The 12,917-nt window shown below is 47.6% G+C and overlaps 1 protein-coding gene across 4 annotated transcripts; it reads right to left on the reverse strand.

The window, feature by feature from the left end:
- Positions 1-1,774: 1,774 nt before the first annotated feature.
- Positions 1,775-4,369, reverse strand: ZBTB3 (zinc finger and BTB domain containing 3). 4 transcript variants are annotated; one of them, XM_007091943.3, is made up of 2 exons: positions 4,164-4,369; positions 1,775-3,669 (listed from the first exon to the last, which is right to left on the reverse strand). In XM_007091943.3, exons 1-2 carry the CDS (start codon positions 4,215-4,217, stop codon positions 2,068-2,070), a joined length of 1,656 nt encoding a protein of 551 aa, XP_007092005.1. In that variant the 5' UTR covers positions 4,218-4,369; the 3' UTR covers positions 1,775-2,067. The 4 variants fall into 4 exon arrangements, with proteins under 4 accessions (XP_007092005.1, XP_007092006.1, XP_007092004.1 ...); XM_007091944.3 differs by having other exon boundaries at positions 4,127-4,369; XM_007091942.3 differs by lacking the exon at positions 4,164-4,369 and adding an exon at positions 3,951-4,118.
- Positions 4,370-12,917: the final 8,548 nt, after the last annotated feature.

Raw genomic sequence — 12,917 nt, forward strand, 5'->3', positions numbered from 1 at the left:
TTATGCCTTGCTTTTAGGAAATGATGTTCTGAGACAGCTGATTTTTTTCTCTAGGTCTCTCCATATATAATCATATATGTATAATTTTTATATAATTCACATGCCATAAAATTTACCCTTTTAAAGGCAACTCATTGTTTTCAGGCATTTTGATTTGATCTTGTTCTAGGAAAGACTTTGGAAAAGGTGCTCGACTTAGAGTAACTTACGGGGTGTGCATGTAGATCTTGCATTGTTACAACAAGGAGCCGAGGTAGGAATGTATTTGCACCAATAAAATTAGCCCCTTGGAAGACAAACTAAGAAGTTATTCCAACACAAGGAAAGTGAAAGGCATAGAATTCATCCAGCCATGAAAACGTTAAGCATCAACGTTTGCATCCCTTAATGCCCCAGAGAAGGAGCTTTTCTTTGGCCAAACCTCCTTCTTCTAACTCAAAAACAGTAGCTTGCTCGCAAGAGCAAGTGCTGGATATGACAGACAAATCCAAAAAGAAAAGAAGTTCAGAAAATTTACTCATTTTCATCTTTTCCTAAATTTCCCTTCCTGCTTTTTTGCATTCAGTTGCTTACGTGCAGAACAGAGGAGGGTTTTTCGGGAGCCCTCTTACACCATGGCCCTACTCTTCATACACACCGGGGTAGGCCCTTCTCTTACATTCCCGGAACTCCCAGAACCCACATCAACACCCCAGGCTCCTTATTTCTTTGCTGTCTTTACTGCCAGTAACGAACTGCCTGTGTGACCCCAGCTGAGTAATCTGACTTCTCTAGGCTGTCCTCGTGCTTTCTAGGTGAGGGAGTTGGACCAGAGGAATGATAAGATTCTCTCTCCGGAGTATCTTGCTTTTAGTTTTTCCCAAGTGCCCATCCTGTCCATACCACAGGCCCTCCAGCTGCCCCACAAGCCCACCACCCTGGAGCTTCGTGCTTTCTGCCTTTCAGTTCCCCATCTTCAGAGACCTCAATTCATATTATGACACACAGGCAAGAATTTCAAGTAATGGATACAGTATTTGTTGTTGAAACAGTCAGCCAAAGACTTTCTATGTTGGAAGTAGAGGTCACGTGGTAAGGGAGCAAAGCCAAACACTTAAGAGGACAAAAGAGAAAACTAGTTCTTGGTTAACTGTCTTCAACCATGTTCTAACTCAGCGCCGTGTGCATGGCATTTGAAGCCATGACTCAAATTCTGCTTGCCCCTTAACTTGCCCTGTGACCTTGAACAAGTTAACTTCGATTTTTGAGTCTCGAGTCGGGGCGCCTGGGTGGCTCAGTCAATTAAGCGTCCAACTTCTGCTCAGGGCATGATCTCGTGGTCCATGAGTTCGAGCCCCACATTGGGCTCTGTGCTGACAGTTCTGAGCCTAGAGCCTGCTTCAGATTTGTGTCTCCCTCTCTCTCTGTCCCTGCCCCCCCCCCAAAATAAACAAATATTGAGTCCCAAGTGTCCTTGTCTGTGGAAGAAGGGAGGCGGGGGAGGGGGTGCTAACACCTCGTAAAATTGATGACAACTGAGTATTTTTATGAAGTCCTCAATACAGCCCAGGACACAGGAGCTCAACTACAATAACCCATCATCCTGTAAGAGTCCCTAATTAGCACACTTCTCCTAAGTCAAGTCTATGTTGTCCTTTGCGCATCTCACTTTTTCCCTCATTAGCATCCTGACTCCTACCCCAGGTACAGATATCAGATTCCTAAAAGGTCCACAGGAAAGTTATGAAAGAATCAGGAGGCATGCGGGTTTGGGGAATAAACCAGCCAACACCAGTTCAAAGAGATACTTTCACTGCTAGCTTTATGGTCCGGGATGCAGGGTGAGAAGTGATTACACCTCAGCAAAATTCCCAGTGCCCTTGGAGAAGGGCTCATTGAGTCGCAATGCCCCATAAAGTCCTGCTGCCTGGCTGGGGAAAGGAAAAGTGGGAGGAATCCTAAGCCCAGGGCACAACGTTCCTTCTGCTCCCTGCACAACCCACCCCTCGCAGGGGAAATGAGAGGCTTCCAACCTGTGCTGCCCCCTGATGATGGCAAGAGCAGGCCTAGCCTCAGCTCCTGCTGATGTCAGTTTTTGGGGCCAAGTACAAAATCTTTGGGTGGCCCTCCACCACCGCTGTTCTGTCTGTCTGCTGTAGGGGAGCCATGCAGGGGCTGCACCCCCAGGAGGGGGCCAGCCTCTGGATCCGGTTTGCTGCGTTTGGCCAGGTCCTCATTGTGAGCCTTGCGGATGTGGCGGTATAGGTCCCCTGACTGTGTGTAGCTGCGCAGGCAGTAGCGGCACTCATAGGGTCGCTCGCGTGTGTGCACGGTGGCGTGGCGCCGGAGTGTGTAAGAACAAGAGAAGGTCTTCCCACATGTCTTGCAAGTGGGCACATCCTCCGTGAAAACTCCAAAACTTCCCGGGGTTGCTTCATACTCAGAAGGCAGGTAAAGTGGCTCATGCAGGGCCGGGGGGGCCGGCAGCGGTGAGGTCACCAGTCCTCGGTGGTACTGCCCTGGACCTGGCAGCAAATGGTAGGACAGATGAGGATCTGGGGGCAGGAAGTGGTCACTTGGTCCCACCTCCTCTAGTCCTGCCCTGGGCTCCTCAAAAGCCTCTGGCTGAGGGGGCTGTGCGCCAAACAAGGCTCCTCCAGGTGGGAAGAACCCCTCGGGACCCTGAGGCGTTTCCTCTGACACATCTGGCTCCTCATCGGAAATCACAATAGCTTCCACTTTCACCTGGACCAGCTCAGCTTCCGCTGGTGCTGGAGCCTGGGATGGAGCTGGGGCTGGGGTTGGGGCTGCCGCTGGAGCTGGAGGATAGAAGCCTTGCAATGGCGCTCCGGCACCCCTTGGTTCCACCATCCTCAGACTCTCACCCACATCAAGGGGAGCCAGCGGCTCCACTGAAACTGCTGGAAGGCCAGAAGAGAAGTAGTTTGCAGGAATGGTCTCTGTGGAGCTACTAGGGCTGGCAAGGGAGACATCAGCCACTGGTGGAGGGGGGGGGCGTAGATGTGGCGGGTCAACCTCCATGCCAGGCTGTGTCGTGTCTGCCCCACCGGACACTGGTGGCTCATCTGGAGGACAGACAGTTGGTGAGGGAGCTGCAGGGCCCTTCCATTCCCCTTTGCCCCAGTGGCCTGATGTCTCAGCAGATGCCAATGAAGGCTGGGGGCCGCGGGAGGGGTTGGACAAAAACTCCAAACTAGGGGGCTGTGAGTTGGTTTCCTCCTCCTTCTTGGTACTGTCTGCCTCTGCCAGGGCCCGGGCTTGCAGCCGCCGCTTACACACTTTAACGATGTCATTCATGTGCAAGTAGCTGGCAGCTGCCAGCACATCCTCCACGGGGGTATCCCCCCTCAGGGCCAGCTGGCCAGCGTACATAAAATCCAGAAGCAGCCCAAAGGCTGGGGCTGTGACAATTTCATTGTGGATGCACACCAGATCCCTCTTGTCCAGTTCCCGCTCCTTGTAGAAAAGCTGGAAGAATGGGCTGCAGGAGGCCAGCACAGCCCGATGGGCCAAGAACTGGGTGCTACCCACCATTACGGTGCAGTCACAAAGGAAACCCTGGGACCGCTGCTCTCGGAGGCTCTGCAGCAGCTGCTGGCTGTGTTCTGGGAACTCCATAGCACCCCACGGATGGAAAAGGACCCTAGAAAGGTCCCCACCAGTGGCTCCCTGGGAAGAAAGGACAGTAAGTTAGGGCAGGTAACCTCCCCAGCAACCTTAACGTCAATCCTGAGCTATCACTTGCCACTCCAAAGCCTCTGGCAACACCGTCCTGACCCCAAGACGCCCGCTGGAATCGCTACCCTTGTTTCTCCTAGGTCACACCCAGGGGGTCTCCTTTTAGCTCCGCCCCCTCGGCCCAACCTTAGCAGCAGGCCCCGCCCCTGTTTGCAAAGGCACCGCCCCGGAAGTCCCGCCCCCTAACCAGCCTCCGCTTCCTCGATGCCCACCCGGCGGCTTCCAGCAGCTCCTCCAACTAGGAGTCTCTTTTGCTTCCAGGCCTTCCCGGGAGATGCCTCCACGCCCCACTCCAGGAACTCCCCTGAGCCTCTCTCTCTCTCTCGCATTCCAGGAGCTAAGAAGTCCTAGGGTGGGAACTAGAAGAGAAAGCTGATCCTTCACCCACCAGCGAGCAGCCACCGGCGAACTCCGCCCCTTCCCACCTTCTCAGTTTTCATTGGCTCAAATTTGCCTTCCCTCGGCACGGATTGGCTCATTGTCCACTGACCATCCCCCCGCTCTGACTGGCATCTGCAAGTGGGTGCTGGTGGCCGTTGCTCAGGCAGCTAGGCTCAGGATTGGCTGGCGCTCCTGTCCTAAACTTTTCCTCTTTGTCCCGCCTTCTTTGCCTCAGAGACCTCTTGATTGGCTGAGCTTCTCCCATCTACCTGAGGCAACAGGAGGGCGGGGACCGGCTCCATGGAGATGAGCGCGACGCCCTCTGGGCGGGGCGCGAGGCTCGACACCCCGCTGAGTGTTTGTGCTCAGGGCAATGGGGAAAGGGAGAATCTACGAGCTGGTGTAGTACCCAGGGGGCCTGCCTCCTGACCGGGCTCTGCCGTAACGGTGGGCATTAGCTACGTCTCTCCGAACTGCAGGTGTCTCTTGAAAGTCCCTTCTTCCCTCAAAAAAATGATAAGATGCCTTTTTGCTCCACTACCCCCAATCTGATGGTTCCAGGCTCCTAGCTCAGTAATGATGGTGTCTGAGAACTGGCAGCTGCACCAATGCTCTCGTACGATCCTTAGCCTGATCTCTAGTCAATTTACAATTAAGAGTAATTAGATTGCCTTTCTCTGTGTCTGGAGCAGCCTGGGAGGTGCTGATGGAAGGGAGGGAGTTCAATTTTCCAGTACAGGAGAAAAAAGAGTGTGGTTTGTTTTGTTTTGTTTTGTTTTGTTTTGTTTTGTTTTGTTTTGTTTTGTTAAGTAGGCTCTATGCCCCACGTAGGGCCTGAACTCAGGACACTGAGATCAAGAGTCGCATGCTCCACCAACTGAGCCAACCAGTTGTCCCCAAAGCATGATTACTTCTGAAGAAAATTTTTGAGGGTACTTAGGCAACCAGAAGAAAGGGCTATAGGTTGGGAGGCAATGATACCTGCCTCTTCTCTGACTAGGACAAGGTGTTTACAGGGTTACCATGGTCACCACCACACTAGGCATCTTAACTTTGTTCTGTAGCTAAGCCCTCCAATGAGACAGAACCAGAATTAGGGACATTCATCAACCTTTCATCCTTGTACTAAAGACCTGTGGGCCATACTGGCCTCAGCTTGAGACCCCATCTTTTCAAGATACCTTTCCAAGCCATACAATATTGTATAGGAATTAAAACTAACATGAGCAACATTTTCATTTTATAAAAAATATCTATATTTTCAAAACCCAAAACATGCAGTAATAATAGTAACATTGTTTTATATTTTCCCAATTTTCTTTAATGTCTTATAAACAGATGGATTCTCACATCTGCTTGTGTTTTCAAGCTATTATGAGATATTGTTTTGATTATGTGAAGAAAATTTGACCTCACACAAGTATGAATGCATGGAATTTCCATTGCCCGTGGTGAGGAGTTTGTATTTTATTCTGAGGGTAACCGGAAGCCATTGATGAGTTTTAAGCAGAGGAGTGTTCTGATATTCTAGTTTTCATTTATTTTCTCTTTTTTTTTTTCATTTATTTTCTCTTTTTTTTTTCTATTTATTTTCTTTTTTTTTTTTTAAATAGGCTTCACACCCAGCACAGAGCCCAATGAGGGGCTTGAACCCACTACCGTTAGATCAAGATCTGAGCTGAGATAAAGAGTCAAATGCTTGGGGCACCTGGATGGCTCAGTTGGTTGGACGTCTGACCTTGGCTCAGGTCATGCTCTTGCACTCCGTGAGTTTGAGCCCCATGTCAGGGTCTGTGCTGACAGCTCAGAGCCTGGAGCCTGCTTCAGATTCTGTGTCTCCCTCTCTCTCTGCCCCTCCCCCACTCATGCCCTGTCTCTCTCTCTCTCTCTCTCCTTCAAAAATAAATAAACATTAAAATTTTTTTTAAAAGTCAAATGCTTAATCAACCAAGCCACCCAGGTGCCTCATGATTCTAGTTTTTAGAGGCTTATCCTGGCTATTCTGTGAAGTAGGGGATCAAAGTGGGAGCAGGGAGGAAGATGTGGAAATGGTCCCATAGGTGATGATGATGGTGCCCTGACAAAGGTAGTGGTGGTGTAGAAATGCTGGGTCAACAGATTTTGCTAAAACGAGGGTAGGAAATTAAGGACAAGTAAAAAAGGAATGGGGGCACCTGGGTGACTCAGTCAGTTAAGTTTTGGACTCTTGATTTCGGCTCAGGTCGTGATCTCATGGTCGTGGGATCAAGTCCCCAGCTGAGCCCTTCATTGAGCCCCGTGTTGGGCTCCACACTGGGCATGGAGCCTACTTAAGATTTTCTTTCTCCCTCTCCCTCTGACTCTCTCCCCTGTTCACACACTCCGAAAGGAAGGAAGGAAGGAAGGAAGGAAGGAAGGAAGGAAGGAAGAAAGAAAGAAAGAAAAAGGAGACAAGGATAGCCAGAATTTTGGCATGAGCAATAGTGTGGTTGACAGAACCATTGCCTAGAGGAGAGAGAGAAAATGGGAAACCGAGAGTTCTGCTTCCTCTTAGCCAGTTAGACTTGTGAGCCTGAAGATCAGGGGTAATTTTGGGTCTGGAGATACATGTTTGGAATATCATCAACATACAGATGTTATTTAAAACCAAGGGACTAAAGGGATTATCCCTTGTATGGTAGAGGACTGGTAGAGTTACTAAGCAGTAAAGAACATAGGCTGGGAAGCTTAAGCAATCCTGTATTCTACAGGTTCAGAAGAGATCAAACTGAAGGTGAGTCAGAGTTTGGGCACAAAGACTGAATGCTTGCCACACTGGGGTATTGCCATGCATACTGGACCTAGATTTTCTTAAATTTTTTTTCTTAAGTAAGATATGCCTGGGGTGCCTGGGTGGCTGAGTCAGTTAAACATCTGATTCTTGATCTCAGCTCAAGTCTTGATCTCAGGGTTGTGGCACAGAAGGAAGAGCCCAGAACCTGGAAGAGGGGCAGCTGGGATGGATGATCCTTGCTTAGAGATTGCCCTCCAGCAGGACCTGGGTCTTGTGTTTGTTTTTAGGAAACAGGTGACAGACATCATCATCTCTAAAAAGAGATAGCAAAAGGTAACTGAAATAATCCTCCAATAGACTTTCTTTGTATGCCAAATCTCAATACAGCTGATTGTTCTCCATTGCTGTTTTCTCTTTCTATTCTAGCTTATCTCTGATCTTGAAGCTTTGGAAGTAAAGGGATCAGGGCTTGGGGAAAATGTATCATGGCCAACCCATGCCTGGGGAGCTCAGAGAGATAGGAATAGGTTCATTGTGAGATGAGGTTCAATCAACCCATATTTTAAAACTCCAGTATTTGCAGAGTGCCATTTGGTGCTAGAGACTTCCTCACTGATGCAACATAGATATGTACAAGGGTGCAGGGACAGACCAGGCACAGCCACTCATTGCTGACAAAATCCAAAGGCAGATAAACTTGTGGTAGGGAAACCAACATCTGGGAAGTCAGTGGATTAGCATCTCAAAGACTATCTCCAAAGCATGGAAAACATTCCCATGTTTTCAAGAGGAGAATTCAGGGCAAAGGTGGGTGGGTGGGTAGGCAGTGAAGATCAAGTCTTGGAGTCAGTCATGGGTGGGGTTTTGCTTGCTTGGGACACTACTTATTGCTTGAGGGGGGTAATTTTGGAGTCCTTCAAGGGATGCTTTGCCTTCAGGATCTTTCCCTAGAGCCCAGAGACAAGCTGGCATGAAAAAGCCAACTGGAAAGTTTGAGGTCAAAATGGAGGCAGCCAATGCCATCTTTTATGGGTTCTAAGAAGGGGAGTGACATGATTAGACTTGATTTTTGAATACATCACTGTGGACAAATAAGCACATAAAAAGATGCTGAACATCTTTAGTCATTAGGGAAATAGAAATTAAAACCACAGTGAGATACTACCACACAGTTACTAGAATAGCTAAATAAACAAAGCCTATTGAGAATACCAAATGCTGATGAGGATATCAGAGCAACTGGAATTCTTATACCTGCTTATGCAATTATGATTTAATATTTTACCATACCACGCAGACACAATACATCAAGAGCAATGATAATAGTAAACTGTGGTGAAATAATGAGGAAGAAGAGATGAGTTGTTGTTTTTTTAAGATTCTATTTTTTTAATTAAATTTTTTAAAGTAATCTGTATACCCAATATGGGGCTCAAACACGCAACCCTGCGATCAAGAGTCCCATGTTCTACCAAATTAACCAGCCAGGCACCCCAGGAAGTGGTGAGCTTTAAGTATCTATTTCTTTTCTTTTTTTTTGTTACATTTATTTATTTATTTTTGAGAGACAGAGCACAAGTGGTGGATGGGCAGAGAGAGAAGGAGACACAGAATCCCAAGCAGGCTCTAGGTTCCGAGCTGTCAGCACAGAGCCCGATGCGGGGCTCGAACTCACAAACCGCGAGATCATGACCTGAGCCAAAGTCAGGCGCTCAACTGACTGAGCCACCCAGGCGCCCCAGTATCTATTTGTTTTTAAAGAGGGTTAGGACCTCAACACCTGGGGTGGCTCAGTCGGTTAAGCATCTGACTCTGACTCAGGTCATGATTTCACAGTTTATGAGTTCAAGCTTGGAGCCAGCTTCAGATTCTGTGTCTCCCTCTCTCTCTCTCTCTGCCCCTCCCCCAGCTCACACTCTGTCTCTCTCTCTCTCTGAAAAATAAACGTTAAAAAAATAAATAAATAAAGAGGGTGAGGACCTTTTTTTAAGAAAAGTTTTTATTTAGGGGTGCCTGAGTGGCTCAGTCGGTTGAGTGTCTGGTTTTTGATCTCGGCTCAGGTCATTGATGAAGTTTTGGGGTGATGGGGGGTTCATGGGGTCTGGAGCCGATGACCAAGAAAGAATTCTTGAAGATGTCTTTGGTGCAAAAACGGTGATGTTATTAAAGCACGGGGACAGGACCTGTGGGCAGGAAGAGGTGCACTGTATGTGTCGGGGTGGGGGGGATCTTTTATGGAGTTGGGGGAGATAAAGTCCAGAGGGAGTTTCCAAGGAGATTTTCACATACTTAAGACTTACTGAAGGCCTAGCTACTGTCAAGCTAAGGTTGTTTTTCTTTCTGGTAAAGCATTAATATTAAGCATTAACATTAAGATAGTAGGGAGTTCCTAGACTTTAGGCTGTTGATGGGATTGCCTTTTTCTGGTAAACTGGTGAAGACTCTTATCCAGTTTAACCATTTGTTTTTGTCCTTTCCTGTTTGGGGGTAGTCGGGAGTGTCCAAGGAATATCACCCATATCCCATGAGGAGGTGGGGGGGGGGGCTGTTAGCCTGCATTTTGTCCTCAGCTTGCCCCACGCTCCTTTATCAGTGATGATCTCACAGTTCACGAGTTCGAGCCCCATATCCAGCTCCGCACTGTCAGCGAGGAGCCAGCTTGGGATTCTCTCCCTCCCACCCCCGTCCCTCCCCTACGTACTCTCTTTCTAAAAAGTAAATAAATAAACTTAAAAATTAAAAAAAAAGTTTCTATTTATTTTGAGAGAGAGTACAAAGTGAGAGAGGGGCAGGAAGAGAGGGGAGGAGAGAGAGAAAGAGAGAGGGAGAGAGAATCCCAAGCAGGCTCCACACCAATGCACGGTTTGAACTCACAAATCTCAAGATCATGACCTAAGCCGAAGTCGGATGCTTAACCCACTGAGCCATCCAAGTGCCCCTAGTTTTAAGTATCTGTTAAGAATTCTGACTCTAATTACAATGTGTTCCCCGCCCCCCCCAGCGCACACACACACACACACACACACACACACACATATCAAGTAATTCTCAGACACGGGCTGAATGTCCTACAACTCAATTTAATTCTGAATCTATCTACTTGGCAATAGTATCGGGTTCCACAGGTTAAGAGCTCAGTCTTGTAAGAGTGCTCCCTCTCCCCCGCCCCCAACTTTAGATGCCAATTGAAAGTCTAGGTTGTCACGTATGCTTCTCATCTACTAGCTATAGATTGGAGGTTATAAAGAACCCTTTGGTGCAGGTGGGTTGGAGAGATGCTGGTCCTTATCCCACCTAGTTGAAAAGTGAATCTCGCAGACAGCAGAGAGTGAGCAAAGCGATAGGGTTTATTGAGGGAAAGTACAAAGCTCTCAGGAGTGAGAGGGATGCCAACTGGGTTGCTGGGTATGATTTTTGTCTCTGACTTTTTATTGGGACTTTATCAGGAACTAGATAACAGTTTGTGAGACTCTATTCATGACACCTAGCATGGGCAGATCTGGAATGCTTTTATCCCTTTTTCCCCCAAATCTGCACACAGCTATAGCATCCCACCCGCATATGCAACCAGGGCACTGTGGACACCACCAGGAGTAGGAGGGCCAAGGGCCACTATAGTGAGCCTTGAAGTCTAGGGCGGGGGTCCCTTGGAGCCCTCCCAGCTGCAATCAGCCTCTCTTAGGGTCCCTCATCTGGCCGTGCCTACTGTTAACTCTTTCCCTACTCACCTTTTTGGGTTTGGTTAATTTGCTAGAGTGATTCACAGAACTCAAAGACACATTTCACTTACTAGATTACTGGTTTATTATAAAAGGATGTATCACTCAGGAACAGCTACGTGAAAAAGCTGCACAGGGTAAGGTATGGAAAAGGTATGGGACTTCTATACTCTCTCTTAGAGTGCTACCTTCCCCATATCTCCAGGTGTTCACCAACCCAGAAGCTCTCAGAAACCCATCCTTTTCGGTTTTTAGGAGGCTTCATTATACGCGCAAACACACACACACACACACACACACACACACACACACACACTGGATTAAATCATTGGCCGTAGGCCAAAGATTCAACCTCCAGCCCCTCTTCCTTCCCTGGAGGTCAGGGGGTTGAGAGTTCCAACCCTCCAATCACGAGATTGGGTACCCCAGCAACCAGCCCCTGTTATGAGGTGATTTTCAAATATCACCTCATTAATATAAACTTGGGTGTGATTGAAAAGGGTTTGTTATGAATATGGAGACACCTTCATCACTCTTACCCTTTAGGAAAAGGGTTTTAGGAGCTCTGTGCCAGGAACAGAGAAGGCCACCTATGTTTTTCTTATTAGAAGTTACAGTATGACAGCTACCTTTGTTTTTTTTTCTAACTTTTTAAAAAGTTCATTTTGAGAGAGAGAGCACATGAGCATGAGTGGGGGAGGGGCAGATAGGGAGAGAGAAAGAATCCTAAGCAGGCTTCCCACTGTGGGTATGGAGCCCGATGTGGGGCTCAAACCCATGAACCCTGAGATCATGACCTGAGCCAAAATCAAGAATCAGATGCTGAACAGACTGAGCCACCCAGGCGTGCCATGTTTTCTTTTCTAACTTTTTATTTGAACAATGTCAAACACACAAAAGTAGTAAGAAAAATATAAGAAACCACTATAACCCATCGTCTGCCTTCAACAGTTATCAATATATTGCCAAACTTGTTTCATCTATACCTCTGCCTTTGTTTCTTTTTTTAGTATACTTCAGTTAATTGTATGTTATAATAGTAAACATCATTAATTTTTTTCATTAAATGTTTAATAAACGCTGTATTTAAGAACTGGCTTGCAAGTTTTCTGAGATATTAACAATAGGCACCTGGCTGGCTCAGGCGGTAAAGCATGGGACTCAACCTTGGGGTTGTAAGTTCCAGCCCCATGTTGGGTATAGAGATTACTTTAAAAAAAAAAAAAAAAAAAGGCTCTTGCAGCTGTTTCCAGCACACCGCTGTCCTTAGGGGAGGCTGGCTAGAAAATAAGAGAGAGGAGGAAGTCAGGACTGCTGAGGCCCATTCATATACTTCCTTGCCTGACCATGGTCAACGGGATCTGCATGGAGTCTAAGTGGCTGACTGGTGGGTTCAGCCATTCTAGGAAATGGGCAATGTCAATGGGAACTGATGTGTGACAGCTCTGAGGAAGCAGGATGTCCTTATTCCTGCAGGACGGTAGGTCAGGCTCTCTTATTTACAACACACAAAAACTTATTCGGGCAGCAGGGAGTTTGCTCAAGGAAGGCCCCAAGGACTGTCGTGGATCTAGAGTCAACTGCTGAGCCTTTCTCATGGGTCTGTGGCTCATGGTTTCTGCTTCTTTCTGTATGGACCTTTTATCAGTCAGGGTCTCCACAGGGAACAGATTGCATGCTCACTCTGGCTAATTGAGGTGAGTTTAATAAAGGGACTGTCTACAAAAATGTGGGTAGAGTTGAAGGAACACACAGGGGCTCACGGGTTCTCTAAGCCGTGTGTGTGTGTGTGTGTGTGTGTGTGTGTGTGTGCGCGCGTGCGCGCGTGTTGGAAGGAATGGGGAAATGGGAAGGAGGAGTGCAGTGATCTGTTTTCTCACACCTGGAGGGAGCGCTGCCTTCTGGGCTCTGATTTTGGCTGCTTCATCTCCAAACTACCTGCCGGCATGGGGTGGGTGTTCCCCTCCGTTAATGTTTGGTGAACGAATGGCTGCATGAAAATCTGGAAAGCCCGAATATGCAAGTCTTGGGGTCAGACATCCTGAATTTGAATCCTGGCCGTGAGTGACCCTGAAGTGACCTCAACCCTCTGAGCCTGGAACCTCATCTGTCAACGGGGACAATAAATCTTGCTTGGTGGGGTTGCTGTAGAGATTAAATGAGATGAGAACAGCTACTTACTATGCTTACTATGTGAAAACAGTCTTCAAAAATTTGCTATACGAATGCACTCTGCTAAAACGCTTTATTTATGTTGTCTTTTATTAGCTAATTAATTCCGTTTAAAAGAGTTTACTGGGCACCCATTCTGGGCCAGACACTTGCTT

Source organism: Panthera tigris, chromosome D1 (assembly GCF_018350195.1).
Source record: "Panthera tigris isolate Pti1 chromosome D1, P.tigris_Pti1_mat1.1, whole genome shotgun sequence".
Lineage (NCBI taxonomy): Eukaryota > Metazoa > Chordata > Mammalia > Carnivora > Felidae > Panthera > Panthera tigris.

What these genes read in the sequence shown, in the direction of transcription:
- ZBTB3 (XM_007091942.3), bottom strand. Translation starts at nt 4,067, where the DNA reads ATGCGAGAGAGAGAGAGAGGCTCAGGGGAGTTCCTGGAGTGGGGCGTG. An exon ending in GAGCTGCTGGAAGCCGCCGG is followed by an intron (nt 3,670 to 3,950) that starts GTGGGCATCGAG and finishes CTTTCTTCCCAG; the next exon opens with GGAGCCACTGGTGGGGACCT.